This window comes from Pteronotus mesoamericanus, unplaced genomic scaffold (assembly GCF_021234165.1).
Source record: "Pteronotus mesoamericanus isolate MK-2021 breed Mesoamerican mustached bat unplaced genomic scaffold, CSHL_Meso_final contig_214, whole genome shotgun sequence".
Classification (NCBI taxonomy): domain Eukaryota; kingdom Metazoa; phylum Chordata; class Mammalia; order Chiroptera; family Mormoopidae; genus Pteronotus; species Pteronotus mesoamericanus.
In genome coordinates, this window is record NW_026555089.1 from 129,542 (window position 1) to 157,513 (window position 27,972).

General features: G+C 57.0%; 1 protein-coding gene across 2 annotated transcripts in view; it reads left to right on the top strand.

Annotated features, from left to right (window-relative positions):
* The window catches only part of AP2A2 (adaptor related protein complex 2 subunit alpha 2), a 59,681-nt gene that overhangs the window by 22,301 nt on the left and 9,408 nt on the right, over positions 1-27,972 (top strand). Inside the window, exons 2-14 of one of the 2 annotated variants that reach the window (XM_054570703.1) lie at positions 4,022-4,090; positions 10,427-10,569; positions 11,872-12,065; positions 15,044-15,173; positions 17,642-17,743; positions 18,843-18,951; positions 20,321-20,471; positions 21,701-21,869; positions 22,881-23,018; positions 25,591-25,773; positions 26,203-26,300; positions 26,626-26,857; positions 26,940-27,107. In XM_054570703.1, the coding sequence (XP_054426678.1) occupies positions 4,022-4,090; positions 10,427-10,569; positions 11,872-12,065; positions 15,044-15,173; positions 17,642-17,743; positions 18,843-18,951; positions 20,321-20,471; positions 21,701-21,869; positions 22,881-23,018; positions 25,591-25,773; positions 26,203-26,300; positions 26,626-26,857; positions 26,940-27,107 (1,886 nt within the window). The remainder of the gene's footprint in view (positions 1-4,021; positions 4,091-10,426; positions 10,570-11,871; positions 12,066-15,043; positions 15,174-17,641; positions 17,744-18,842; positions 18,952-20,320; positions 20,472-21,700; positions 21,870-22,880; positions 23,019-25,590; positions 25,774-26,202; positions 26,301-26,625; positions 26,858-26,939; positions 27,108-27,972) is intronic. The other variant, XM_054570704.1, reaches the window with a different exon arrangement.

Below are 27,972 nucleotides of genomic sequence, written 5' to 3' on the forward strand. Positions count from 1 at the left end.
AATTGGACTTCATCAAAACTAAAAAGTTTTGTGCTATATAATGCTTCAAGAAAGTGAAAAGACAACCCAAGAATGAGAGAAAATATTTGAAAATCATGTATCTGATAAAAAGGCTTTATCCAGAATATTAAAAATGGACAAAGTATTTGAATTTGTTTGTTGAAGGTAGATGTACAGATGTTCAATAAGCAGGTTAAAAGCCATCAGGCAGATGCAAGTCGAACCACGAGATACCACTTCACACCCACCAGGATGGCTGTGATGAAATGATGGCAGGAACAAGTGTGGGCAGAGTTGCAGAGAGGCTGGAAGGCTCAATCTTTTCTGGCGGTGATACGGAGTGGTGCTGCACTTTGGGAGAACAGCTCGTCACTCCTCAAAACGTGAAACACAGAGCGACCGTGTGGCCCAGCAGTTCTGTTCTTGGGTGTGCACTCAAGAGAAAGGAAATGTGTTCACACAAAAACTGGTACTGGAATGTCCATAGCAACAGTTTTCATAGTAGCCAAAAAGTGGAAACAACCCAATCTGTCAAGCGATGACCGGATAGCGAAGTGTTGCACATCCATATAATGTGACGTCAGTCAGCAGTAAAATGGATGGCACGCTGATCCTTGCTGCCGTGAAAACACCCTGAAGTGAAAGAGCCCACCAGAAAAGACCTTGTGGAAATTCTGCTTCTGTGACGTGTTTAGAAGAGGTCACTGTGAGAGCCGGAGCAGAGGGGCTGCTGAGCCACTGCTGATGGGGATGGGGTTCCTTTCTGGGGAAATGCATGTTTTATAAAATTGCATGGTGGTGGCGGATGCACAGCTCTGAATATCCCAGAGCCTGTGAATTACGTGCTTTCAGTGAGTGAATTCTGTCTTGACAAAGCTGATAAAAACATCCCTGGGGGCACTGGTCAGAATTTACCTTCTGTGGCACAGCAACTTCTCATTTTCTTTGAGATCTTTTATTTCAGTGGCTGCTGAGGAGTCTGTTCTGAGGCTTAGGCTTCTTGCGCTTTACTGAGGAGGACACGGTGAGAATGCCCCTGATGATGCTTGGGCAGCGTCCCGTGGCCCTAGTGCTCTGTGTGTACTTTTTGTTTGTGTTCTACTGTGGTCCTTATTGTGGCCCATGGGTGGAGAAACTGAAATGTGGAGAGGTTATGTTGATGGCCCAGGGTCAGTGCAGCTCGTAGGACCTGGACCAGCAGTTGTGTCCTGGCTTCTTTCAGAGTTTGCTGTTGACCGCTGTGCTGATCACCTTCAGTGTAATTTTAGCAATGATACCTTCCTTTAAAAATAGGCTTTTGGTCAATTTTGGGCTTTTGACTCACTCAGTGAACTCATACAAAGATGAAAAGTCTTTCCTTAGAGCAAACTTAACTGTAAATTTCAGACCTCCTACCTCACCATTTGGGCGCCTTGGTGTCCTGTAATGAGCTGTGACAGGCTCTTGCACTCTGCTTCCCAGGACATTGACTGCTGCTGGCCAGTACAGCTCTCATGCCAGGGGGAACTGTTGACCAGTGCGCTATTCTGGGTGGGGGACGGGCAGGCGCTTCCGCAAGTCCTGGAGCTTCTGCAGGGCCTGTGCCCCAGGTCGCATTCCTTGCTGCTAACTGGGCGCACGGGCCTCCTTTTCAGGGCAGAGGCTGCGGGCTAGTCCAGGTTATTCATTAGCTAGCAGGGCTCCTAAGTCCACGTTGAGGGTGCCTGTTACCAGCTGGGTGTCTTCAGTGGCCGACGGACCTGCCACATATATGAGGTAGAGCTGGTGTGGGGTGAGACAGAGGTCAGACTGCAGGCATGGTAGGGCATGTCGCTGAACCCTGTGACCCCTGCTGACACTGGACCAATTAAGATCAGTTCCTGAACTCAGTGTAGGTTCTAGGGCAGTAAACGCAGTCCCTCCCCCAAAGTGAATTCTTTATCTAAAAAGATAAGATTTTTTGCTAGACCTGCTCCCAGCAGTGTGGAGTGGCAGAGTTGTGGGTGAGGAGTGAGCAGGAACTGGCTTCCCGAGGAAGCCCTGCCAGCCCGGGCCACAGGCTGTCCTCTCCATGAGGGGGCCGACGGCCTGGCGGTGTGCAGTGGAAGAGGCCTCTTACTGCTGTGAGTCGGTGTGTGAGTCTGCGTGTGAGTTGACAGTTACCACTGTCACATTGGACTTCATTTACGACCTTCCCTTCTTGGGTGGGCACCTGTAACCCAGGGCCGCACTTTGCTCGGGCGGAATTCCCCTGGGGCATGTGCAGAGTTTGATCCTTGGGGTAGCCTTGCTACTCAGTATAAGCAGAACCTCCATCCAGTTCCGGGCTAGTGTTCATGGGCTGTGCTCCTGACGCTCTTGCAATATTGCCACTGTAAGAAGAGGACATCGGGGCAATAGCTTGGTTAGTGGGTGCACCAGAGAGGAGAGTACAGAGACAGGTTCCTATACACCTGTGGGAGCACACACACAGGTGTGCAAACAGACACAGACATGCTCAGGCACACAGGCATTCACACTGACAGGCATGCAGGGGCACACAGGTGTATGCACATGTGCATGCCCTCCTGTGCACAGTGCTTCATCCACACTCTGCCCGGCTGTGTGAAGCCACGTGCAGTCTTAATGTGTGTGCAGCAGAAGGCTCCCAGGCTCGCTCTCATGAGCCCTTCTGCCAGGTCGGAAAGCCTACTTCAGTAAGATAACCACTTTTTAAGAAAAATGTAAGAACAGGCTGTCCCTTGAGCAGCCCCAGGAAGAACTGGCAGGAGCGCAGAGGGTGAGAGTGTCTGGCTGGGGGGGTTGGGGTGCCCTGGTCCCCTTGCAGGCTGCACGCTCCTTCCCCAGAGCAGACTGTTGTGCTTTTCTGTTAAAGGTGTGCAGCCCCCACTCTCGCCCCAGTGGGGCTGGCAGCTCCCCCAGGGCGGGAAGCAGTTCTAACCTAAGTCTCTGCCCTCAGACTGGCTGCTGATGAGCCTGCCACGTGGCCCTGTCCTGACCTCTGCTCTGCTGGGGGCTTTCTGGGTAGGAGTGTAATTCACTCCTGTAAATCTGTAATTCAGCAGATTTTAAGCCGTATTGTTCAAGTTATCAGTGAAAGATGATGATGTTCTGGGTGTGTCCTGGAGAGGGGGCTGCCTTGCTGAGGGTCCCAGGATGGGTCCCAGAAGGGGTGGTGATAAGGCCGAGCGGGGGAGGGGGACAGGTGGTGTCCCTGAAGGAGAGAGCTGGTAAGCCTGAGCACCTGGGAGCAGCTGCTGGGACCTCTCCTTTCCCTGGAAGTGCAGCCACTGGACCAAGGCTGCAGCTGGACAGGGTCTTTAACAGCAAACTGGGTCGCACTTTCAAAGAGTGGTGAAAATTCACAGGCTTGTGCTTATAGACACCTGACATGCTCCTGTGTGGTGAATGGTTTCTTGTGCTTCTGCTGGGCTTATGTAGCCCTAGAAATCACTTGTGCTCTCTAGGCCTCGGTGGAAGAGGGTGAACATGGCCCAGTCTCCTTGTCACACTGATGTGTCCTGCACACGCACATTTGTGGAATTAAGGCCACCTTACAGTAGGCCCAGGAAGGAGCTAGAGGTTCACTGCCACTGCATCATGGAGAATTCTCACATCTCATTGAGTATTATAAAAGTGGAGCAGTTTAAGAGTTTGTAGATTGGTGGACTTCATAAGGAAAGAGAATTGGAAGCCTACAGTAGGTAAAAGTTTATACTTTAAAAAATGACCTGTGGCAGTAAAAGTTGATTTTAGGAGTAAACTATTAGCTGGAAAACATTCAACAGGTGTTTGAGTGCCTATTGTTCTAGAACTGGAGCGAAAGGGTGAACTGAAGGTGTCCCTGTAGAAGGGAACTTGCCCGCATGGACTGGAGGCCCCGCTGCCCACTGGGCTCTGGTTGGAGGCAGGTTGCTCTATTCCTCCGGCTTCTGGAGGCATTGATTCTGCCTTTTACGCTCTGTGTCGGTCTCATCAGGAGAAAAGTGCATGTGTACACATCAGTTAACGTATTTGTGCCTTTTTTTTTTTTTTTTTTTAGGCAAAAGTAAAGAAGCAGAAATAAAGAGAATAAACAAAGAGCTGGCAAACATTCGATCAAAATTCAAAGGTAAGTGTGTGTGGCCTCTGTCATGAAATGTTGTAAATTTCTTGTAGGAGAGGCTTAATCTCTTAATGTTGTCTTTTTTTTCCACTTCAAACCAAAGTTAAGTTCTTAGTACAGTTATTGTCATGGTTAGAGTTTAAAAGTGTTTTAAGTCAAGCTGTCAGTTATTCTTGAGTCATTTGATGTTTGCTCAGAGTAGATCAGCTAGCGTGGCCCCTTCCCAGACCTGGGCTCTTCCGGGAGCTGGAGGACGCAGCTCTAGACCAGTGACCTCTATGAAGACTTTGGCCCCACGGGACCCCGAGTGTGCGAGCCAGCAGACCCACACGTGGGGCTCCGAGGTGTAAGCTTGATAAAGATGTGCTCTGCCCGAGGCCACTAGGTACTTTGTGGAGTTTTATCAAGTGATCTGAGCACTTCCTGTGTTGGAACGTTTCTGCTGTGTTGATAGTGTTACCTAATCCACTCATTTTGTGGGGAGTACACCTTTAGAAGATTGGTAAAGTGTCATTCGCAGTCTTTAGGACATATTTGTGAAAGGCTGGTTAACCCTTTAAGCCTTAGTTTTTCAGGTAATTTTTACAGGTTTGAGGCTTTGTTCAAATCTCTGCGCTCACTTTAGAGACTGGCTGAAAGTTCTGAGGAATTGTGGGTGGAGGAAGAGGCTGGGAACAGCTCCAAGGAGTCATGGGGACAGGAAGACAGGACTGCTTGGCAGAGGTGCCCCTGTGCTGCCAGGTGATGGGACAGCTGATGGGGTTCAGGAAGGTTAGTGACTGGAGTGTGCCACACTGGAGTGTGACTGACCCCCGGGGAAGTACCGTGTTGCACTTCACTGGCTTTCAGCCAGGCCCGAGGATGCTCCCAAAGGCTGGGAAGTGCCTGAAATGGTTTGTGAAGTGGTTTGCTTGTATATGTGTTTTTGAGGGAGAGGCCTATAACTTTCATTGCTTTAAAGTTTTTTTGTTTATCTCTTCTTACTAAGAATTTTTTCAAAGCAGTATTATGTTCACAGCAAAATTAAGAGGAAGGTACAGGAATTTCCCACGTATACCCGGCCTCCCCATGCACAGCCTCCCTGTTAAGGATGTCCCCAGGAGATGGTGCCTTTGTCATAGTCAGTGAGGCTCCATGGACCCATCCTCACCTGGAGCCCACAGTTGACATCAGATTCACCTTGGTGTCATGTGTTCTCTGGATGTGGGCAAATGTGTAGTGACAGGTACGTGCCATTATGGTATCACTACTTTAAAAATCCTGTGTGCACCCCCTCCCCCGCGCCCGCCAGCCACTGAGCTTCCCGCGCCTTTCCCAGAGTGTCGTGGAGTCGGCGTTCTGCTCCCTGTCGCCCTTTCGGGTTGGCTCCCCTCCCTTAGGAACATGCATCTGCGTTTCCTCCATGTTTTTCGCGACCTGGTAGCTCATTTCTTTTTAGCCCTGAATTAATATGCCACCGTCCGGGTGGACCCCAGTTTGTCCATCCATCACCTCCTGAAGGACGTCCTGGTTCCTCCCCAGTGTTGCAGTTGCGAATAAAGCTGCTGTAAACATCTGTGTGCAGGTGTTTGTGTGGGTGTGGACGTAAGCTTTCAGCAACTCTGGGTAAACACCAAGGCGCAGAGTGGCTGGATGCTATGGCGAGAGCATGTTTGGTTTGGCCAGAAACCTCCAAACGGTCTCGCCGAGCGGCCGCACCGTCTGCGCACCCAGCAGCAGTGGGTGAGATCCCTGCTGCCCGGGTGCCCCCCGCACCCGGCGGTGCCCGCGCTGTGGACGTGGGGCATTCGGGGGGCGTGCAGTGGAGTCTCCCAGTGGCTCTAACACGCACTTCCCACGTGGCCGACCGTGGAGCACCTGTGCTTGTGCTCACTGCTGTCTGTGTGTCTTCTCTGGTGAGGGGTCTGTGGCTTTTATTGCTTCTTGGAGGGAGGGCTCTCCCGTGGTGGTGAAGATCCCTGCTCAGATGCTTAGGAGCTGTGTCTCCTTGTCAAGTCACTTCCCCCTTCTGCATCTCTTCTGAGCTATAAAATGGGGTGCTGATGATCTCAGGCGGGGCTGTCCGTGAAGCAGACCCTGGGAGGACGAGGGTCCAGAGAGTTGCAGCGATGAAAAATGCAGGGAGGCAGCAGGTAATGGTGTGGCTCTGCCAGGGTCAGCGCCAGCTGACAGGGCGCTTTGGAGCACACACTACCTGTTCGAGGGGCCTGGCGTTGGGTGGGAACAGCAGGGCCCTCAATCACACCATCGCTTTGCAGTGGCTGGAAAGCCCAGGAAGGCAGAGCTGGCAGCAGCCCCCGGCTTTTACTATGGGAGGGTCTGTGTCTGCTGCCCTGCCTGTGTCCAGGCATGGAAATAATTGTAAATTCCTGGGTAGGACAGGAGCCCTAATACACGTGAATGGCAGTGTTATAAAACCTTCACGGCTGTTCAGATGGTAAATCTTCCAGCCACCTGTATAAATATTTTTTCCTCCACTTTCACACTTGTCTAAGAGTGTAGAGAAGAGGCTGCCTGTCGTTAACCAGTTGGCACTGATTGAGCTTGAGTATATGCCCCGAATAGTAGCAGATAAGGGGAACCCACCCTTTGCCTGCAGAAGTGTGTGCTCTGCTCTGGGGGACTTCCACCCCCTCATGGTAGATTAGATGCTAGATCCGTGCTGTCCTCTAGAAATACCGTGGGAGTCACATACAGACACATGCCATTCTGAATTTTCTAGTACTCACTGAGAAACTAAAAGTGAATTTTAAATACATTTTATTTAACCCAGTGTACCTAAAATGTCACTACAATATGTAATCAATAGAAAAAGAAAACACAGGTATTTTATACTTTTTCACACTGAGGCTTTGCATCTGTTGTGTGTCTTGCACCTGGAACCTACTCGTTCTGCACCAGTCATGGTTCGCTTGGCTCAGGTGCCACAGGATGAAGCCGCCACATTGGACTGGGCAGACTTAGACCAGCCCTTTCACTGAAAAGAACTTAAAAAGAGGCCCTGGTGGGATAGTTTAGTGGGTGGAGTGTTGCTCCATACAGCAGGGGGTGCGGGCTTGATCCCCAGTTGGGATGCATATGGGAGGTAGCCAGTCAATGTTTCTCTCTCATAATGATGTTTCTTTCTCTCTCCCCCTCTTCTCTCTATAAAAATCAATAAAAAACATACCCTCGGGAGGATTAAAAAAAAAAGAGACACAATATGAAAAAAACCTTGAAAGCATCACTGAGTAAGAACAAAGTTGCCGGGCCTTATCCAGGAGGAGGTCCCTGCAGCGCACGCAGGTACTGCCCTAGGCTGCTTGTGCCAGGACAGCATTGGCTGACCCCAGAGACACAGCCAGGGACCGGAGTCCTGTTTCTGCTGGCCTTGGAAGTCTCCAGCGTAGTTATCAGCCAGTGACTTTGCCCTCCAGGGGCATTTGGCAAGATCTGGAGACATTTTTTGGTTGTCTCAACTGAGGTGGGAGGGTGCTACTGCCACCTAGTGGGGGGAGGCCACGGAGTCCGCTCAACCCCTTCCAGTGCACAGGACAGCCCCCAAGCGTGAGCAGCCCAGGTTAGAGGGGGAGAAAGTCAAAGCCCAGAGCCCACCCAAAGTAGAGACCCCCTTCTTTCCACTGTGAACTGAGAGCCCCAAAGGCAGTGCCCTCAGGGCAGGAGTCATTTGAAGGGGGTGAGCTCCATCACGACGCAGTGGGGCGCCGAGCACCTGGATGCTCGCGGAACCTCATCTTACACTGAGATGAGGGGAGAGGACGGTCCTTTCGGGGGCTGTCACAGGGCTGCAGCGGGCTCCTGCAGCAGGCTCTCCCAGCACGGCACCCAGCACAGAGTCATAGGGGATCAGGCCCGTGCAGAGACAAAAGGCAGTCCCAGAGACCCGGCACCAGACGCAGATGATGGTCAAGAACAAGGTTGACCGTGTTAAAGATGTAATCAGCAAACCTCACAATTTCAGCAGGAAACTTGGAAACTGTCAAAGGTGACAGAGCAGATTTTGAAATAAGAACAAATGGGGGCTTTAGAGCCGAGACCTTCAGTAGCCCCATGTAGAACTCTGTGGGTGGAGGTGATGACTGACGTGCTTGGAGACGGGTTGGTGTTCTGAGAGGTGGCTGAGGAAGAGCCTGTCCTGAACCCCTTGCTCTTTCTCGCTCTCTCTTGCCTGTGTTGTGGCCTCGCCCTGTCCTCGCGCTGCTCAGCCTGGCACAGTGTCCTGCTTCTGTAAGGGCCTGCCGAGGCATGAGCCTTAGAGGAGCTGATTGCTGGGGGCACAGACGGGGTGCCTTTGGGGTGGGTGGCCCACTGCTCCTCATGCCCTCTCCTCGTATCCACCAGCAGGACAGGGCCATGGCTGTCACTGTCGATGCCCCCGTCCACAGCTCAGAAAAGCCTTGGTGTGAGTTTCAAAGTGCTGGGATTAAAAACCCATCTAGCCCAGTACTGAAACTGACATGTTGAGGACTGTCTCAGGCTGGCCCAGCCAGGAGAGGAACCACACTGTGGGCTACAGGGGCATTTATTGTGAAGCACATTGAGCTCTAGTAAGGGTGACAATAAGACACAGGAGACAGTGTGGTCTCCAGGGCTGAAGGAGACCCCTAAGAAGGACAAGTTTGGAGGCCCCTCCTTGGAGGAAAAGGGCAGCTCACAGCCTGCTGGAGAAAGCGGAGGTGGCTGGCTTGGCCAGGTCAGGCACTGGCCAAGGGCGTGTGCAGAGAGCGGGGCCCTCCTGTGGGCAGTTGAGTTGCTGATGTGGGCAGCAGTCTGTCTGGGCACAGGGGTCGTGTTGAGAGGGCTGTGCAAAGATTCCGGCCAGGGTGTGGTCAGGGTGTCGCTGTGGGACCACAGAGGTCTATCCTCTTCCCCAGCTGCAGGAGGGCTTCTTCCTCAGCTGTGCCTCTCCAGTGCCGTCTCCTGGGACAGTGAAGGAGAGGTGTGCAGGGATTCTTCCCGGGGCTCATGCACCCAGCGTGCATTTGGAGCCGACTGGTGGTGCTCAGGTCCGGGGTCCTGATGATAAGTCTGTAGCTGGGAGCGGCCTTGGGCTCCTGTGGAATGAAGAGCGAGGCTTGGCGGTGCCCTGCGGTGGCCGCCAGGATCCTGGGTTCCTCTTGCACACTGCACCCTGGGCCTTGCTCCCGAGGGGCAGGGGACGGGGCTGGGAGTGTGTGTGTCGGGGGAGGCTGGTGGAGCCAGTGTGCGTACTTTCTTGATGGAAATGGACATCCAGGTTGTGTGTGGTGAGCAGAGCTTTTGTTCCCAGACCTGTCACGGAGCCTAAAGGGCAGGTGGTCACGGGGGGCAGTGGGGCAGAGCCCTGAGTGTCTCAGAACACGTGAGCGGTACCCGAGGTAGGATGTCTTCATGTTGCTCTCGAGCTCCTAGGTGACCCTGCCACTTGGTCCATAGCCTTTGGAGTGGCTGCTACTGGGGGCCATGTCTGGGAGGGCTGATGGTTCGAAACTTGCTGGGGAAGCCCCGGGGTTACCGTGAACCAACACAAGCAAGGCAGCTTGCAGCCAGTGTTTACCAGGCCAAGCCCAGGCCCGGTGGCCCCGGCCTCACTCTAGCACAGGTCTGGCAGTGCATGGAGCTGCTCCTCAGGCCCCAGTGCCAAAGCCCCTTCGCTTCCCCACTGAAGCTTGGGTGCCACGGACGGAGAGGGCTGGCTTCTCGTGGTGGCTGCTGAGTCACCGTGAGACCACCAGCCTCCCTGGGTTTCGCCTCTACAGTCTGCTCACAGTCGACCCCAAGGGAATACTGTACACTTTTAAAGTGACCCTAGAGCTTCTGGTGTTTATAGTGGCAAAGCCACTTGGGCCTCTGAAAGGGGCATTTTATGTTCTGCAGGCAGCATGGCTGGAGTGTGCCGTGATGTCTGGTGAGGGCTGTGATTGGGGTGGAGGAGGGGAGCCCTTCTGGTCCTGCTGTGAGGTTTTGTGGAGGGTGATGTGCCCTAAGGCTGACGTGAGACAGAAGATAATGTGGTGCCCATCTGCCTGATGAACACGCTCATTTAGGAGGTTGTTAATGTGTTGCTGTAAGGCAGGGCGGGCTCCAGGAGCCCTGGGGACTGTGGCAGGTTGGGGTGTGGCCCTGATGGTGCCTGCTCAGGGCTGACCTGTCCTGGGAGCCCACAGCCCAGGCTTCAGGTCTCCTGTTTCTGCAGTTTAGGGAGACCAGACATCTGGATTCTCGGGTGCACCCCGCTGTGCAGAGATGCCATCCGTGCCTGGTGCAGGGCCAGCATGTGTCTGGTGGGCCGCCCCCCTGCTGGAGGCGGCTCCCACGCCGCCTGCCTCACTCCTGCTGTTGAGCTCTCGGCTTCCCTCCTAGGTGACAAGGCACTCGATGGCTACAGTAAAAAGAAGTACGTCTGCAAGTTGCTGTTCATCTTTCTCCTGGGCCACGACATTGACTTTGGGCACATGGAAGCCGTGAACCTGCTGAGCTCCAACAGATACACGGAGAAGCAGATCGTGAGTATTGCTTCAGGGTGGGGCGTGGGCAGGATGGTGTCGAAGAAGGGGCTCCTGGCACTGCACCTCCTGATCAGCGCTGCCTTCCGGGGGCTCTCCCTGGGCGAGGGTTTTCTGATGCTGTGGCCATTCATTTCTTTACAATTTCCATGCAGTCTGGATGTTTCCGTGGGCGCAGACTGGTACTGCATGTGTCCAGCTGTCACGTGACGGCCCCCATGAGGTCTGCCTCAGAGGGAAGGGAAGGGTATCTTCTCCCCACAGCGCACCTAGTGGCCCCTTGCCCAACTTCCTGTTTCTGGAATGGGCACTGCTCCCACACGGGCTGGCTTCTGCTCTCAGGCACCTTCCCAGGAGGCCCTGGTCATCTTGGAGCAACACTGTGTCTTCACACGTTCTCCAGTGTCACCAAGTGACACTTCCCTCTGTTTGCCCAAGGGCTTAACTTATAGAAAGTAAAATCATCCCTGGTGTCAGGAGTTCTGTTTAGTAGTAGTATTTACTCAACAAGAATTGGTGTTTGTCATGGACCGAGCTGTGTGCCAGGGATACCCCTGGAGATACAGTGACCCAAAAGCAGGTGTGGACCCAGTGGAGAGATGGCATCAGACACCCCGTGAATAGAGAATTACAGCCTTGGCCTGTGCCCAGCGGCAACCCGGAGAGAGGGGCAACCAGGAGAGAGGGTGCCCTGGGGAGGCCCCCAGCTGAGACTGAGGGCGAGGGGTTGAGGGGGGGTGACGTGGGTGGAGCAGGAGGCACCAGCCACGGGCATGTGCACTCTGGGCGGGCCGCACTGGAAGGGCAGAGGTGCCGTTGTGAGCCTTCCTCCTGAGGCCCGACGAGCTGAGGAATCACTGTGCCCCGTGCATGCGGAGCGGATGGGCTGTCGGGTGACATGGGCCAGGTGGAGGGGGGACGCTGGGGTCACAGAGACAGCAGTCAGCTGGGATTCTGGAAATAACCAGAGGTTTTAGTTACAGTCCCCTCCTATTCAGGACAGCAGCGAGTCTGGGTTTCTCACGCACGTCAGCAGATAAATGAGTGGGACTGGTTCCCGTGGGGACATCTGATTGCCTCTTAGGTTCATCCTGCAGGACTTGCTCATGGCAGAATCAGAAGCAGAGACCCAGCTTCTGTAACAGGCGTGGCGTTTCACCTGGTGCAGACGGGCGCTTCCCAGCTCTCAGGGTGCGAACGTGCCAGAGGCTGCTTGTGTCTGCATGGGGCCGCCAGGGACCTTGGGCCCACATGGGCCTGGATGGTGCTGAGCTTTCTGCTCTCTTTGTCTTTCGGGCCCAGGGATATCTTTTCATCTCTGTGCTGGTGAACTCCAACAGCGAGCTGATCCGCTTGATCAACAATGCCATCAAGAACGACCTGGCCAGCCGGAACCCCACCTTCATGGGCCTGGCCCTGCACTGTGTTGCCAACGTGGGGAGCCGCGAGATGGCCGAGGCCTTCGCCGGGGAGATCCCGAAAATCCTTGTGGCTGGGTATGTGTGTTGTGATTTGTTCAAAAACGTCTCTCTCACGCTAAATAAATCAAGTGTGTAACTACTTGAAACATTTACAGAATGAGCTAAGTCTCTATGTTTCATGTAGTGGGAGACAAGAGAGTTCAGATGTCAGGTGAGGTCCAGACTGGCCTCCCCTCCCCCCGGCCAAGGACAGCCAAATCAGGAAGTGGCTGCAGCCTCACACAGGCCGCAGAAGAAGGGACAGTCGTCCTGTGATGTGCAGCACCTCTTCTTCCCCTTTCCCCAAGCGTGCCGAGGAGAAGGCCGCTCCCCAACCCCTGAGAATTCTTTGTGAACCACCTCCCCCCTCTGAACTTAGGGAGATGCTGCATGGGGTTGAGCAGGCAGCTCTTGGAGAGTTCAGAGTGGTGCTGGGCCACCCTGGGCCCCGGGGTGTGGGAGGCAGGGTGCTCCTCATGTTCTAGACACTGTTGAGCTTGGACACTACCTGGGAGTCATGTGCACGGGACACGCCTGGTTGACAGAGGACCCCAGCCCAGGGCGCTTCCTCAGGACTCTGAGACCAGGTCCTTCAGGACAGCTGGCCATGGGAGCATGGGAAAGATCCTCAGAGGGCACGTGGGCGAGGGCAGAGGATGTCAGCAAGTGCACCCACCCACATTGGAGCAAGGGGTCTAGGCCTGTGCTTCTCAAGGGCTGATGTTGCCCCAGGGGACCTGGGGCAGAGTCTCAGCACATTTGGTTGTCACAGCAGAGGCTGTTCTACTGGCATCTGCTAGGGGAGGCCAGGGATGCTGCTCTGTGTCCTGCAGTGCACCTGACAGGCTGCATGGCAGAGACCTGGGCCCATGTGTCAGCGTGCTGTGCGGAGCAGCCGGGGCTAGACCGAGTGCAGGAAGCACAGCCGCAGGGTGGCCATGTGAGCTCTGGAGGACTGTCACAGGAGAGTCACAGCAGGGGAAGATGGAGGAGTCAGGCAGGGAGAGACCACTCGGTCACAGCAGGGAGAGCTCGGTGAAAATAAGAGCTCCAACGCACAGCCCAGAGATGGGATGGGGCGAGCACAGGAGGGAGCCTTGCACAGCCGAGGAGGCTGGAGGGGAGTCCAGGGGGCACCGCCACGCACAGGTCATGCAGCCTTGGCGGGGCATGTGCAGGGGCTCTGAGAGCGCAGCACTGGGACGGAGAAGGACTAGAGATGGTTGGAGTGGACTGGGGTGGGGCTTGTCCACCAGAGGGAAGCTGGAGAGGATTCGGGCGCAGGGCTGCTCCCCACTGTGGGCAACACGGCAGCCCAGACCCCTTCCCCCGTGAGGGCAGCCCAGGACTAGCGCGGCTTCCTGGACCTTCTGCCCTGCGCCCTGGCCCCGGCCCGCCCTCTGATGGCAAGTACGGGGGTCTGAGGCTTCTGCCTGCAGTGGCTGTGGCTTTGTTCCCAGCATTGGAACCATGCCTGCTGCCTAGTAGGTGCTTGGTAGATACCTGTTGCACAGATGAAATGGAGAGCCGACAGAGGTAATCCCTGAGATGAGTTCAGAGGAAAACTCAGGAACAGGCCCCCGAAATAAGGATGGGCCTTGTGTGCAGCTGGGGGGCAACGGAAGGGCACGGAGGGACATGTGGGGATGAGCCCGGACCAGAGGAAGGGCAGGCAGGGAGCCGAGGAGCCACGCTTCCGGATGAGGGGCCTGCGGGCCACCTGTCCCCCCCACACTGAAAGGCTGTGGCAGTGTGACACCCACCAGCCCCCTCGACCAAGGTGGTCGACTCCTGAAATCCAGCTTTACTGCAACTTGGGAGTGCTCAGGAGGGCGGTGCCCGGAGGCGTGGAGCGGGCAGGAGGTGGGCGCGGGGCGGATGTGTGCCTGCAGCTCTGCGAGGACTGAGGCCGGGGGGGCGGGGGGGGCTGCGGTTTCCCTGGGTCCCCCTGGAAGTCGATGCTGCACTTCCTGCTCCTCGCACGCACATTCTTGCTGAGAAGGGCTGCGAGTGATGACTTTGGAGCCCTGCGGGAGCTGAGCAGGGGGTCTCCCCACATCAATCAGGACTCGGGGTTGTGAACATGGAAGGAAGCTGGCTACCCTAGGCCAGAGCTGTTCCTGCACGCGCTGGTGGCGTTGACGGCAGACACCCTGCCGGCGTTGTCAGCCACCGAAGCCCATCGCTCAGACAGAAGCTCAGCAGTGGGCATGGTCTGCCTCTCTTGGTGGGAGTGGTCTGTCCAGAGCGGGACAGGCCTCCCCTCCTGCTCCCCAGGCTGTTTGCAGCCCAAACAGGATTCTTTTCTTATGTCGTTCTTCTTTGCAAAAGAATAGGGGGTGGTTGTGGTTTGGGGGTTACCTGTGTTGGGTTAGACTCGTTTAGGAATGGAAAAGCCAAAAGGGAAGTAAGCTGTAGAGAGCCCTCAAACCCTTTCTTTCCTGCAGGCAGACTGGAGGGCCTAGAGCCTTTTGAACGCTGGCTGGTGTTCCGACAGCCCTGTGCTGGGGACAGACAGAGCTGGGGACAGGCTGCATCCTCTGCCAGTGCTCCAGCCAGGACAGGGCCCCTCCTGGGGTCTGCGGTGGGCCCCCCAGTCTCCCGGTGCTCCGCAGCGCTGAGGGCAGGCAGGGACTGGCACCTGCCAGTCGGTTGCTTTGAAGACGGGAGGGCATCTCCAGGTGGATGGACCGTTGCTTGCGCACAGCCACATAGCCAGGGGCGCCTCCAGCGGTTGGGGCGCGGTAGAGCTGGTCCTTCGGAGGGGGGTAGGCAGCAGGGAGTGGACTCTCCCTGGGGGTGAGCCGGGCGTGCAGTCCCTGGAGGCGGCCATGTTCAGCAGACCCCCACGCAGGGGCGTGTGCTCGGCCACCCCAGAGGCTGAGGTGCCCCGGCTCTGCGTGTCCCGCAGCTTGCCCACTGCCGCGCCTCTGCCGTCCTCTGGGTGGGTGTTCCCCTGGGGCTATGGGTCCTGCTGGCTGTGCTGCTGAGTGACTCCTGTGTCTGTCTTTCAGAGACACCATGGACAGTGCGAAGCAGAGTGCCGCCCTGTGTCTGCTGCGCCTGTACCGGACGTCTCCCCACCTCGTTCCCACGGGCGACTGGGCGTCCCGAGTGGTGCACCTCCTCAATGACCAGCACTTGGTAAATGCCTCTGACCAAGAGTCACCTTTGCAGGAATGTCTGCCAACGTGGCTCCGTGGGGCGCTTGTGCAGTCAGGGCAGTGCCAGCAGCGCAGCTCTCGAGCCTGGGAGCGCCCTCTTCAGGGGGGTGCATCAATGTGGCGTCTGGCTCACCCAGAACTCGGCACTGGGGACCTCCTGCGGGCTGCGCTGCACAGCCGAACAAGACAGAGGCCACGTCTCCTGGAGATGCCCTGTGCAGCGAGGGCATTCCCAGTGCGGTGGGCAAGAACGGGGCGTCTCGAGTGGCTCAGTGGCTCTGTTAGATGTCCACACTGAGAGGGTGCATGGGACGTGGCACTGGGAGGCGAGGTCATACAGGAGCAGGGGTTGGACACAGGGGCTTTGTCCTGCCTGATTTCTGTTGTATAAATGAGAGAATCAAACTTTACGACAAACAGGATGATTTTCCTGCTGAGGAGAGAGTATGGACATGTTAGCTGGTTAGTATGATTTTTCCCAGAAGAGAAATCTACCTTAAAAATCAAATTGAAAATAAGTGATCATTACCTGGAGATTCAGAGGCGAGAGCTTGCTGTGGTGTGATGGCCCGTGAGCTCACCCTGGGAAGGCGTGTGTCTGGACAGGGCAGCCCCTCCTCAGAATGGAGCAGGTGTCTGCGGGCAGAGCTGTTGGGAGAGGGGGCGGGCCTGAGCCGGAGGCCAGGGACTGCGGCTACACCTGCCAGCCATCCTTGCTGGGTCACGCCGGGTCAGACTCCGCCCGTGGGCTGGGAGGCTTCAGCTCTGAAGTCGCCCCTCAGGGGAACCCCATGAGGCAGTGGGGCTTTTCCCAGTTTTGCAGATGAGGAGACAGAGGCTCAGAGGGGTTAAAAAGCTTCATGGAGATCTGGGCCTGAGCCAGAAGTTGGTAAAGGCTCAGAGCTGGGGCCTGGGGCCCCCTGCTGTCCCAGAGCCCCGGTGTTGCACGAAGTGGGCAGAGTGCAGGTGGGGCCCAGGCGGGGCCCAGGCCAGGCCCAGGCCAGGCACCACGGCTTCCTCTGGGCACTGCACTCTGTGCAGATGCCATTGCTCAAGTGCATGGATTTCAGGCACAGGCCGTCCTGCTGCCTTGTCAGCCACACGGCTGACAGGCACCTGCGCCCAGCTTCTTCCCTACCAGGATGCCTGCAGGGATGCAGGGACAGCTAGAACCTGGGTTCAGTGGCCCAGAAGCTCCAGTCAACTCTTGCTGGCAGATTGCCCGCTTCAACCCACGGAGGCTGGGTGAAACTGGCCAGGCCCCAGACACTGTGGGGCCGCGGCAAGCAGCCCTCTGCTCTGGTGGAACCTGCGTGCTCGGCTTGGAGTTTGTGGGAGCTTTCTGTCTCTGTCTCTCTCTGTGGCCCAGGGAGGCTTTGGCACTTACCTTGCCCACCAGGGACAGATATGCTGGTCAGCGGCTGGCTGGTGCGGCTCTCACGTCCCCCTGGCAGCTCAGGGACTGCACAGCGAGGCTCCAAGGAGGGTCCATGCGCTGATGGCTCCTGCCTCTCTGCTCCGGTAGTCAGGCGGGGCGGGGGCACTTCTGATCCCGGGGCAGTTTCTGAGTGGACTTTGTTCACATCTTCACTGTGAAGTAGTGTTGTTCAGCTTATCTTTCTCAAATTTGTGAGAAAGCATCTTTACTTAACTGAAATCTTCCCACAAGAGCCACGAGTCACTGGGAACGACCACGGCTTGGGCTGAGTTGGTAACCGAGGTGCCCTGTGCTGCCGGGCAGGTCCCAGCGGGGAGCAAGGTGCCCCATCTGCCCGGTGCTGCTTTAGGGACGTCCCTATTGCTGTCAGATCCGTGGCCTGGGCCGCTATCTAAAAGGGGCTTGCCCTGGCCGGTGGCTCAGTTGGTTGGAACATGGTCCTGTGCACCAAAGGTTGTGGGTTCGATCCCCAGTCAGGGTGTGTGGGAGGCAAGCAATTGATATTTCTGTTTCTCCCTTTCTCTCTAAAATAAAAACATATTCTCAGGTAAGGATTTTAAAAGAAAAGGGGGGCAGAATGGGCTATTTCCATTGCTTTTCTATAGCCTCACTTTTGGGCTGGAAAGACTCAAGTGAATCTAAAGATAATGCTTCTCTCCATAGTCTCCTTGGGCTGATCATAAAGTGGGGCAGTGGGCACAGCTGTCCATGGGCCAGACAGTCGACTGGGCGGACGGGGCGACGGGGCAGGTGGGGACTGGGGTGTGGAGCTGCTGCCACCTTCGCCCTGGCAGGGGGTAGGCTGGAGCTTGCCGGGCAGTTGGCAAGAGAAGCTGGATAGAGAAAACCACCTGTGGGCGCCATCTTTTCTTTACAGCATCAGGTGGCCTGTGGGCTGCCAGTTTGTTGTTCTTAAAGTTTTATTGGAAAAATGTGTTGAAAATGAGAGGTCAGCTTTGGGTATCTTGACTGGAATCGAAACACATGCTGTTCGTGTGTCCTTCTTTCAGGGGGTGGTGACTGCTGCCACGAGTCTCATCACCACCTTAGCCCAGAAGAACCCAGAGGAGTTTAAAACCTCCGTTTCTCTGGCCGTCTCCAGATTGAGCAGAGTAAGTCTGTGAATGGGGAATGGAGCTCAGGGTGGGTTTTGGTCTCAGTTATTTTATGCAGTTAATACATTAGTTCACCTTTTAGAATGCAGCACAGTTGGTTAGCCTTTCTTTCAGCTTAGAGTCAGTGGAGAGCTGTCCCATCTGTGGGAAGGGGCCCAGAGCAGAGTGGCCCAGCTCCAGGCTCTCCCCCTAGGTGGGTGGGGTCCCATGGGGGAGGCTCGGGGTCCCTCCTGTGGCAGGGGTTGCATCCTCACTGCTGCGGCCTCAGTGCTCGCTGCCCCTCCTTTGCTGCCTGAGCCCTCGGAACGTGTCCCTCAGCTCTGTGTGCTTTGAATTGTTTGTGAGTGGATCAACAGTCTGTGTTCTTGTATGTTTAAATGATTTGGTCAACACTGTGAAGTTGTCAGGTTTGTTTTGTGTGCTTTTCATTCGTTTTTGATGCTGTGTAGAATTTGAATATACCACAACCAGCTTTCTGAATGTGCTAGATTGTGACTTAAGGTGGCACATCTGGGAGCTTTGTGGGGTGAAGACATAGGAGGTGGGGAGGCCCTGGGCACGTGGTAGTGGACATGTAACGTCTTGGGGATAGCATCTGCCACTGGGGGCCATGTGGGACCGTGAGGGAAGCGTGCCCTCCGGCCGTGGTGAGCTCATGGCAGGGTGTGCGCGTGGCGGCCATGGGGCGCGGGGCTGCGGTCAGGACACTAGCGTCTCCCTTCTGAGGGCCAGGGTCTCCCTTTTGTGCCTCATTCACTCCTGGTCCACAGAGGGAAGACTGAGTTCTGTAGGCGCTGTAGAGTCCTGCGCCGAGAGCCGGCAGCATTGCAGGGTTATGTCCTGCAGGTGGGACTGCCCAACATGCAGGTTCCCTGAGTGGCGAGGGGCCGCTGCGGGCATGAGCCGGGAGCAGCTGCCCCTCCGCCTCTGGAGCACAGAGGAGGGTGTTGGGTATTCTCAGTACATTGAACGAGACAGGTTTTCAGTTAGTGCGCGACCTGCGGAGCCAGAGCCTCTGGCTCTGTGTGGGTCCCCGCAGTGGGGGCTTCTCCAGGGACAGCTGCCTGCAGCCTCTCATGCCTGTGTTGATTTGCAGATTGTGACGTCGGCGTCCACAGACCTGCAGGACTACACTTACTATTTTGTCCCGGCTCCCTGGCTATCAGTCAAGCTTCTGAGGCTGCTGCAGTGCTACCCGCCCCCAGGTATGGCCGTGCACAGGCCTCTCAGTCGGGCTCCCTCAGCCCTCAGGGTCGGTCTTTCGCTTGGTCCCTTTAAAAGCTCCTTTACTGGTGCTGGCCCCTGTCCTGTGGGTTCTTCTGCGATGTGGCCATGCGTCTCAACCAGCAGCTATGGAGAACCTGCGAGGTGGTTACAGTCTGGAATCAGCTCTACTTTTGTGTAGTTTCAGATCTGTGCAGGTTTCTGAAACCCTCTTAAAATAAAACTCTAAACCATTAGAAACTTTGTATCCTGAATGAAGCCATATAACCTCAACATACACCCGGATGTGTTGTCCTCAGGTTTCATTCTGAAAAGTTACTCATTGGATTAGGACCTAGGTACCTAGAAATAGGATTTCTTGGTTGAAGTATGACCGTGAAAATTTCTTTAGATACTCCCATTTCCTTCTGCAAAGATTGACTTGTTGTAACTTTTACACTTGAATCTAATTTGTTTTTTATACAGGGTGCTTGTGAATTTTAAGTAACCTCTACACTAAGTATCTTTTATATCTAACCACATAGCCTTGGTGTGGGCCTCCCCTGCACCCATCCCTCTCCTCAGCCCAGGAGGTCTTTCGGTGGGGCTGGCTGTCTCCCCGCCACCCTCAGACTCAGGCTCCGACCCGCCCCCCCCCCCCCCCCCCAGCTTCCTGCCCTGCGTCTCTGGGTATGGATTTCCTCCTCCTGCCCCCTTTCGCATGAGGCTCTGGCTCTCCCCTCCCTGTCTGACCTGCTTTAGTTTGGGAACAGCCGCCCACCCTGGTGCCTGTGGGTGCAGGTCCCTCAGGGTGTCTCAGGCCCTGGTCTGCGCCCCACTGCTTGAGGCTGAGGGGCTCGGGGCCTGTGGGACACGTGCCTCCAGCACCGGGAGCAGGTGGCAGTTTCCATAGCAGGGCCCCACAAGCTATTTTTGCTGTTCTGGTATTTTTGTTTCTTACTGTTTTTGGTCAATTGTTTCTTCTGGTTTGAGTAGGAATTTTAAAATTTCCTTTTGTTTCTTGTAACATTTTTTTAAATTTCTGTTGATAATAGCACATGAAGAAAAAATATTTTGTCTCTTTTTCCTAAAACTTTTATGTATCATGTGTTTTGTCCACATGTCTGAGATTTTATTTTCTCCTGATTTACGTAATCTGTTTCTCAGTAAAAGTGTTGTGTGTTATTTCATTGAAGTGTACGTGTAGTTCCCTGGCTGTTGAATTGTCTTATTTTAAATGGCTGCACAATTTGAATAGCCACCGTTTCTCCCCGGCTTGATGTGACTTGACACTCAGGACCTGAGGCGGGCAGCTGGGAGGGCAGGGTGGGCTGTGGGGGAGCTGGCCCGACGGCTTTCTGTCCTGCCCAGAAGACCCTGCTGTGCGAGGCCGCCTGACCGAGTGCCTGGAGACCATCCTCAACAAGGCCCAGGAGCCGCCCAAGTCCAAGAAGGTGCAGCATTCCAATGCCAAGAACGCCGTGCTCTTTGAGGCCATCAGCCTCATCATCCACCACGACAGGTGAGTCGACAGGCGCCCTCTGGCTGCCTCGCTCCCCACAGCAAGTTTGACCACGTGGCCCTCTCAAGCACAGGCACGTGCGCTCCCCCTCGTTGACATCAGGCCTAGTGGGTGACCCAGTGTCCAGGCAGCCCGCGGGCATTGCTCATGGCCTCGCCCTCTCCTCCAGCAGCGCCTGCCCCCTGCGTGGCCCCTCTTCTCCATCCTCTGACCCTCAGAGCCTGGATACCTCCCCGTGAGGGCCTCTGCTGTTTCTCCTGAGCGTCGCACTGCTGACAGGAAGGACGGGGCACTTGTCCGCGTGGGTCTCATTAGTGCTCCTGCGGCCCAGAGCAGCGCTCAGTGCTGGTGACAGGCCGCTGGGGAGTGTGGAGGTGACCGTGCGCGTCGGCGCAGCACAGAGAGGGGACAGGTACCGTGGAGCAGTGGGGGTGTGCTGCCCTGCCGTCTCTGCGCTGCTCCTGTCTTCGAGCTGCCTGCATGCAGCCTTGCGCATGGAGCTGCGTCCTAGATATCCCGTGAGAGCGACAGCGTGGCCCCGCGTGGGGCTCTGAGGCGGCACAGGGAGCACCACTGGCCACACACACCGGCTTCCAGCAGTCTTCCGCCGCACCGCCCCTCCACACACGCGCGTGCCTGTGACAGAATGCAGTCCGAGTCACACATCGCACGGGACTTTCCGTATCAGAGGAAGTCGTTGTGTCTTTAGCAGATGCATTTAAAGAGCAACAGCCTCAGGAGGGCCAAGTAGGGGATGAGCAGAGAGCTAACCCAATTTTGTGGTAATTGGTACTTAAATATTCACCAGCCTCTTTTCCATCCTTGTCTCCGCATTTACCCCTTCAGAGTCCTCTCATTGTCAGGGCTCTTGTTCGATGACTCTCCTGGCCAGGGCCCCTGGCTGCAGTCCTGTTTCTGGCCACAGCCTGATGGCAGCCCCAAGGTCCCTGCCATGCGCTTGGGACAGGGCTGCAAGGGCGACTGGGTTGTGAAGGCACCCTGGTTGCCAGCAGCTCTCTGGAGTTGGTGGGATTCTGCAGATGTGCTCGAAAAAGCCCCGGCGGGTCTTTGACTGTGGGCGCTACCAAGGGGACATAAAACTGACTCTTGGGTTTATGGTTAGGGCTTCTACTCTCCACTCGAGCAGTGCGGTGACTGAGCACGGCACGGCATGATGCTGCCGTGCCGATGTCTGCGTGGCCCCTCACCCATGCCTCCCGTCCCTGCAGCGAGCCAAACCTGCTTGTTCGCGCCTGCAACCAGCTGGGCCAGTTCCTGCAGCACCGGGAGACCAACCTGCGCTACCTGGCCCTGGAGAGCATGTGCACGCTGGCCAGCTCCGAGTTCTCCCACGAGGCTGTGAAGACGCACATCGAGACAGTCATCAACGCCCTGAAGGCAAGTGCACTCCTCTCAGGAACTGTCCTCACCCTGGGGGCACTGTGGGTGGGCGCAGCAGCCGGGGTGGCTGCCGGCCCAGGCCAGGTTGCTGCTCCGGGTGCACGGCTCCCCTTGGTGCTGCTGTTTCCGCCTGTGAGGCAGCCTCTGTCAGCTGCCACACCCGACACTGTGTCCTTCATGTGCCAGGGCCATAGTCAGCGTTTATAGCAATAGAGTTAGTTCTTTTTGGTAGAGAGGTACAATCTTTAGTCTTTGTCTCCAATAAAACTTACCCTTTGCGGAAGAAAATTCACTTTTTTCAAGGAATTAAAATTCCAGATTTTGAAGGGCCAAGTGGAGGCTGTCCATCCTGTTGTCACATGTGTCAGTGTCCCCGGGGCTCCCACTTGGTAGTGCGCAGAGGAGCTGGAGGCTGGTGGGGGCTGCCAGGCCCGCTGTCCTGCCCCAGGCATAGTCAGAGTAGGGAGAGGTCCGGCTCTGTCCCTTCATGTTTGCATGGCTTTAACGGACATTCGGGCGCTGATTTGAATGGGGGGCCCACAGGGTTTGGAGCGAGCCTCATGCTCCCCTGGGTCCCTTCTGGCCCTGGTTCAGGTGTGCGCTCAGTCCATGGCTTACAGACTCGCCCTGGCTTTTGCACGCCGCTCAGCACAGAGCTGGCGCTCCTCGGGCCGTCCTGTGCTGAGAAACGAATGTGCAGGCCTGGGGCTGTGCGAGAGCCAGCACAGCGACCAGCTCCCAGGCAACACGGAAGGTGCAGCCTGTGACCACACAGTAGACAGTGGCCTCTGACCCGTCCCTTAGGAGACAGAGCTGATTTCGGGCAGTGCAGGGGCGAGAGGGCCAGTGAGCTGCCATGTGAGGGGCTCCACCTGCCGGAGCCTGTGGGGTCCCCCAACTCGGATGGTGAGCGAGGAGAGCTCTGAGCTCCTGGTGGTGTCCTGCCACCAAGCCCAGGCCAAGCCCGGGGGTCGTCCTCGGCTCCTCACTCTGTGCCTTGTCCCCCAGACGGAACGGGATGTGAGTGTGCGGCAGCGGGCTGTGGACCTCCTCTACGCCATGTGCGACCGTAGCAACGCCCAGCAGATTGTGGCCGAGATGCTGAGTTACTTGGAGACGGCTGACTACTCCATTCGAGAGGAGATTGTGAGTCTTACGGCCTCATGCTGTCACCGGCCACAGACGCTTGTGCCTCGCAACTCAAGTGCCTCCTCAGTGCCTCTGGCTCTGTTCCACAGGCTTTGCTGAGAACCTACTAGATCCTGGATAGAAGCTCCCTTTGCTTTAGCTTTTTAATCCATGGTTTTGGTAAGGTTCTCAGTCTTGGGGCACTGCCCATGCAGTCAGGGAAGCCTCTGTAGCTCAGGCTCCACGGGGGCTTCAGTGGGTGTCGCCGAGGTCTGCCTGGATGCAGAGTCCCATGGGCAAGACTAAGTTCGGACCTTTGAGTTAATCCTTCTTTGCTTGGCTTGTTTTCCCAATATCTCTGTGGTATATCTAGGAAGAAAAGAATCTGAGCCCTGTTTACTACCTGGCAGCCTCAGTTTCCAGTGTTGTTTTGTCATCTGCAAAGAGGGTGCTCACACCCAACAAGCTGTCTGAGCTCAGCAAATACTAACGGTGTGAAAGATGGGTCACTTTACAGAGTCTGAGGCAATGAGTCCCTGTGGCCCGTGGCCAGCAGAGAGGCGGGCCTGTGCTGCGTGTGGTCCGTGCAGGTCTGGTATGGGTCTCCGCAGGCTCAGCGTCAACCTGCGGACAGAAGCTGGTGGCGTGAGCAGCCCCAGAGCCTCTCCATTCTAGAGGGTGGAGAGAGAGAGAAACATGGACTTGTTGTTCCACTTACCGATGCACTTACCGGTTGAGTCTTGTGTGTGCCCTGACCGGGGATCGAACCCACCGCCTTGGAGTATCAGGACGACGCTCCAACCCACTGATCCACCTGCTCAGGGTGAACAGACATGTCTTATTTGTCTTTCTGGGAGCAAAGTGCAGCTGAGGCCTCCTTGGGAGCTTTGTTAGCGAGTGTCCGGTGTCAGAGCTGGCTTGAGTGACTTGCTCCTGGGCTGGTGCTTCTGAGTGTGTGTGGCTGTACCAGGTCACACCCTCAGCTCTGTAGGAGCCACTAGTGAAGGCTGTTGCTGCCCTGGCCAGGCCAAGCACCAGATGCTGGCCCTTAGTGCTGAGTGACCGGGCTTCAGCGAGGAGCTCGGGGCTCCCTGGAGCAGAAGGTCAAGGCAGGCTTCTCAGATAGAGGAACTTGTGAGCTGAACTGGAGATCAGCTAGAAGAGAGGCTGTAGAGGCAAAAAGGGCGAGGGTGTGTGGGGGAGACGGGGTGTGTGGGGGCTGGGCCGCACGTCTAATCTGGACCCCTGGGGGTGCGGGGCCGGCTCAGGCACTGTGGCCATCGCAGGCGTGTCCTTCCTCACTGTTGCCTGGCTGCTGAGCAGAGACAGGCGTGGTCTCGTGTGTGACGGTTTCTTTAGGCCTTGCGCGTCAGTCAGCTCTGTGTTGGCTCTTAGGCCCTTTTAAACAATGAGCGGCAGTCCTTAGTTTTAATCATGTGAGGAGTGAAGCAGACACTGTTAGTCCCCATAGGTCCTCTGTCTGTCCAGCCAGGTGTGTCTGAGTGGTTGTACTAGCTGCTGGGCACCCCCACCCCCAGGTGCACGCATGCCCTGCCCTGCCCCCAGGGAGCCTTTCTGTCCATGGGGCGGGCACGGCAGGGGCAGGACAGCCGCCTGCTTGTGATGTAGCTGAGGATGGACGGAGGTGGGGCCTGGATCCTGGGGGCCTCAGGGCAGCAAGCTGCCATGGGGGCTGGGGACTCATGTGGCAGCAAACTGGATGAAGAGGGCGAAGGCGCGGAGGCTGCTGGGGGCAAGAGGGGCTGAGCACTGCAGGACAGAGACAGTGGGACGCGGGCCAGTGTCGTCCTGAGGGCCAGGCACACGGCTGCGGATGAGCTGAGGGCGGGGATGAGGCAGGTTCAGGAATGATGCTCTGGGTTGCGGGGAGAGCTGTGTGGAGGCTGAGGGGGAGGGCAGCGCAGACGGACGCGGTTCGGGCCCCAGCAGGCAGGGGTCAGGGCACGGTGGGGAAGGTGGAGAAGGGCGAGGTGGTGGAGGCAGTAGTGCCCACGTGAGGACGGGCAGCTCTCCAGGACGTGGTCTGGTGTGGGCAGCTGATGTTTAGGGCGGTCACTCTGTACAAGAAGAGGGTGACTCGGGAGGCCGGGGGCTGGTTTTGACCAGCCCAGTGCAGTTGCCCTGGGGCAGTGATGTGGCCTGCAGAGCTCTCAGGTGCATAGCGGGTAAATGAGCAGTGGGTCTTCCTTGGAGGGGTGGAAGGAAGCTGGGGAGAAAGGCAGGCTGGAACAGGAGATCCCAGAGAGTGTGGCCGCTCCATGTGCCGTGGGCAGGAGGGTGGACCAGGGCTGGCTTGGCTGTGTTCTGGTCGGGTCGGCCCTTGTGGGCTCCTGCCGCTGGGACCCGTCTCTCCTGCGAGCTCCTACAGGTGTCCTGTCGTGTCTGTTGCTGAGGGTGGTGTGGCTTCCCTCAGTTAAATTTGCAAATCTTAAACTGTCTGGGCTCCTTTGAGAACCAGTGGGAGTGCCCACAGCCCCGGCTGGCCGCGTGGGTTCAGTCCAGAAGCCCTGTGTGGATGCCCTGCTGGCGCAGAGCTGCAGGCACCCACCCTGAGCGGCTGCCCCTGCAGGTGCTGAAGGTCGCCATCTTGGCAGAGAAGTATGCCGTGGACTACACGTGGTACGTGGACACCATTCTGAACCTGATCCGGATTGCTGGTGACTACGTGAGTGAGGAGGTGTGGTACCGTGTCATTCAGATTGTCATCAACCGCGACGATGTGCAGGGCTACGCCGCCAAGACGGTTTTTGAGGTACCCAGCTCACCCGGGGGAGGTGCGCTCCTGGGCTGCAACTGCTGCCCTTCCACCTGCTGTTGACCACCCTTGGAGGGTCCAGGTCTTGTCCTGCTGACCCCTCTGCTGGACTCTCAGCTCCTTCTCACCCTCATCCTCATCCATATCACCAACCATGGGTGGGACACTCTTTGCTCTCGAGAGGCTACCTGAGCACCGTGCCCGGGCCTGGCATCTCGGGCTTGCCTCCTCGTGCATGAGAGCCCCTGGGGGCCCCTGGGAAGACGCTGAGAGGCACCGCCCACCGCCCCGGGGCCTAAATGTCAGCTTTGGGGAGCGTGGCTCTCGCCATGGGGCAGGATTGGCCATGTCTCTGCCTCTGGGGCTCCTCAGTGTGACAGGAGGGATGGGACTGGCACACCCCCATGCCCGCTCGCTGTCGTGCAGGCTCTGCAGGCCCCAGCATGCCACGAGAACTTGGTCAAAGTGGGCGGCTACATCCTGGGCGAGTTTGGGAACCTGATTGCTGGGGACCCACGGTCCAGGTAAGACGCCCCTGGCATCAGGGCCCATCTCGTCTGAGGCTGGGCCGTGCCCGCTGGTTCTCAGGCCGGTGGTCTGATGTGGCCACCGGATAGCCCAGGATAAGACCCCCTCCGCTCTGTTTCCCTGCAAGCTGCACAAGAAGCAGAGGTTCTAGTGCAAAATACAGATGTGGGCGTGGGGGTCACTTTGCCCCCAGAGGAAGCGCGCACTCACTGGACGGAGTGGCTCTGTCCCTCCAGGGGAACCCTTGGGGCCCAGGCTCAGGCTGCCTGCCAGGTGAGAAGGTGAAGGGCTCCTGCCCACCTGCTCTCCTTCCCGCCCCAGCCCGCTGGTCCAGTTCAATCTGCTGCACTCCAAGTTCCACCTGTGCAGCGTCCCCACCAGGGCCCTGCTGCTGTCCACCTACATCAAGTTCGTGAACCTCTTTCCGGAAGTGAAGCCCACCATCCAGGATGTGCTGCGCAGCGACAGCCAGCTGAAGAACGCTGACGTGGAGCTGCAGCAGCGGGCTGTCGAGTACCTGCGGCTGAGCACGGTCGCCAGCACCGACATCCTGGTAGGCCTCAGTGCGCCGGCCCCGCCCACAGCCGCGCCGCCGCGCCACCACACCGCCACGCTGACCCGCTCCTTCCCTGCAGGCCACTGTCCTGGAGGAGATGCCCCCGTTCCCAGAGCGCGAGTCGTCCATCCTGGCCAAGCTCAAGAAGAAGAAGGGCCCGGGCACAGTGACAGGCTTGGAGGAAGGCAAGCGCGAGCGGGGCGCCGACGTCAACGGGGGCCCTGAGCCGGCCCCAGCCAGCACCGCGGTGGGTCCCTCCCTGAAGCCAGCACCCTGCCTGAGCTCCTGTGCCACTCGGTCCCCAAGATTCAGGGCCAGCAGAGCGTTTGTCTTCGGGGAGAAGTTGTTGTTAGATAGACAAGTGTGTGCCGAGAGCCTGCTGGTGGCCCCAAGTGTGAGGCCTCCCCCGTCCTGCCCCTGGGCACCCCAGGGAGTGTTCTCCAGATAGGCCCTTGTCTGCCTCTCAGACCCTTCACACTGTTGTTGTCTGGGACCCATTCAGTGCCCCGTCCTCCCTGTCTGCCCTGTGTTTTGGAAAATGTGGCCATGTGCCTCTTCTGTAGGCTCGCCTCCTGTAGGAGGCTTTCCCTGCTCGGTCCTGGCTTCAGGTGGGCCCACCCTGTGCTGCTCTCAGGGGTTTGTAGGCCTGGACTGGACCAGGGCATGCATCCCTGCTGCAGGCGACTTAGTAGGGCCCTTGCACGTCTATGCAAGCCTGCCCTTTGACAGCAGCAGGGACAACGTTGTGCTGAGAGCGCCATGTTTCCTTGCTGTCCCCAAGTGGACTGAGAGCTCCTGGAGAGCTGGCACAGTGGCTGGCCTGCAGCAGTGCCCTCAGCGATGCAACCGGCTCCCCGGGACTGTGGGCTTTCTGCTCGCCCTGGAAGGCTTGGTTTCCTCTCCAGGATGCTGGTCCAAGGGCAGGAGTAATGCCACTTCCCGAAATCAGGTGGCCTTGGTGAGGACAAGCCTCAGAGGCCATGTGTGGTTTGCTGTGCAGAGTGTGCTTATGTCTGGTCCATGCTCCTGGGCAAGGTTCCTTGACGCAACCCTGCTCTGCCTGTGTCCCCTGCAGACTGTGCCCGCCCCTCAGGCCAAGGACATGGGAGCCT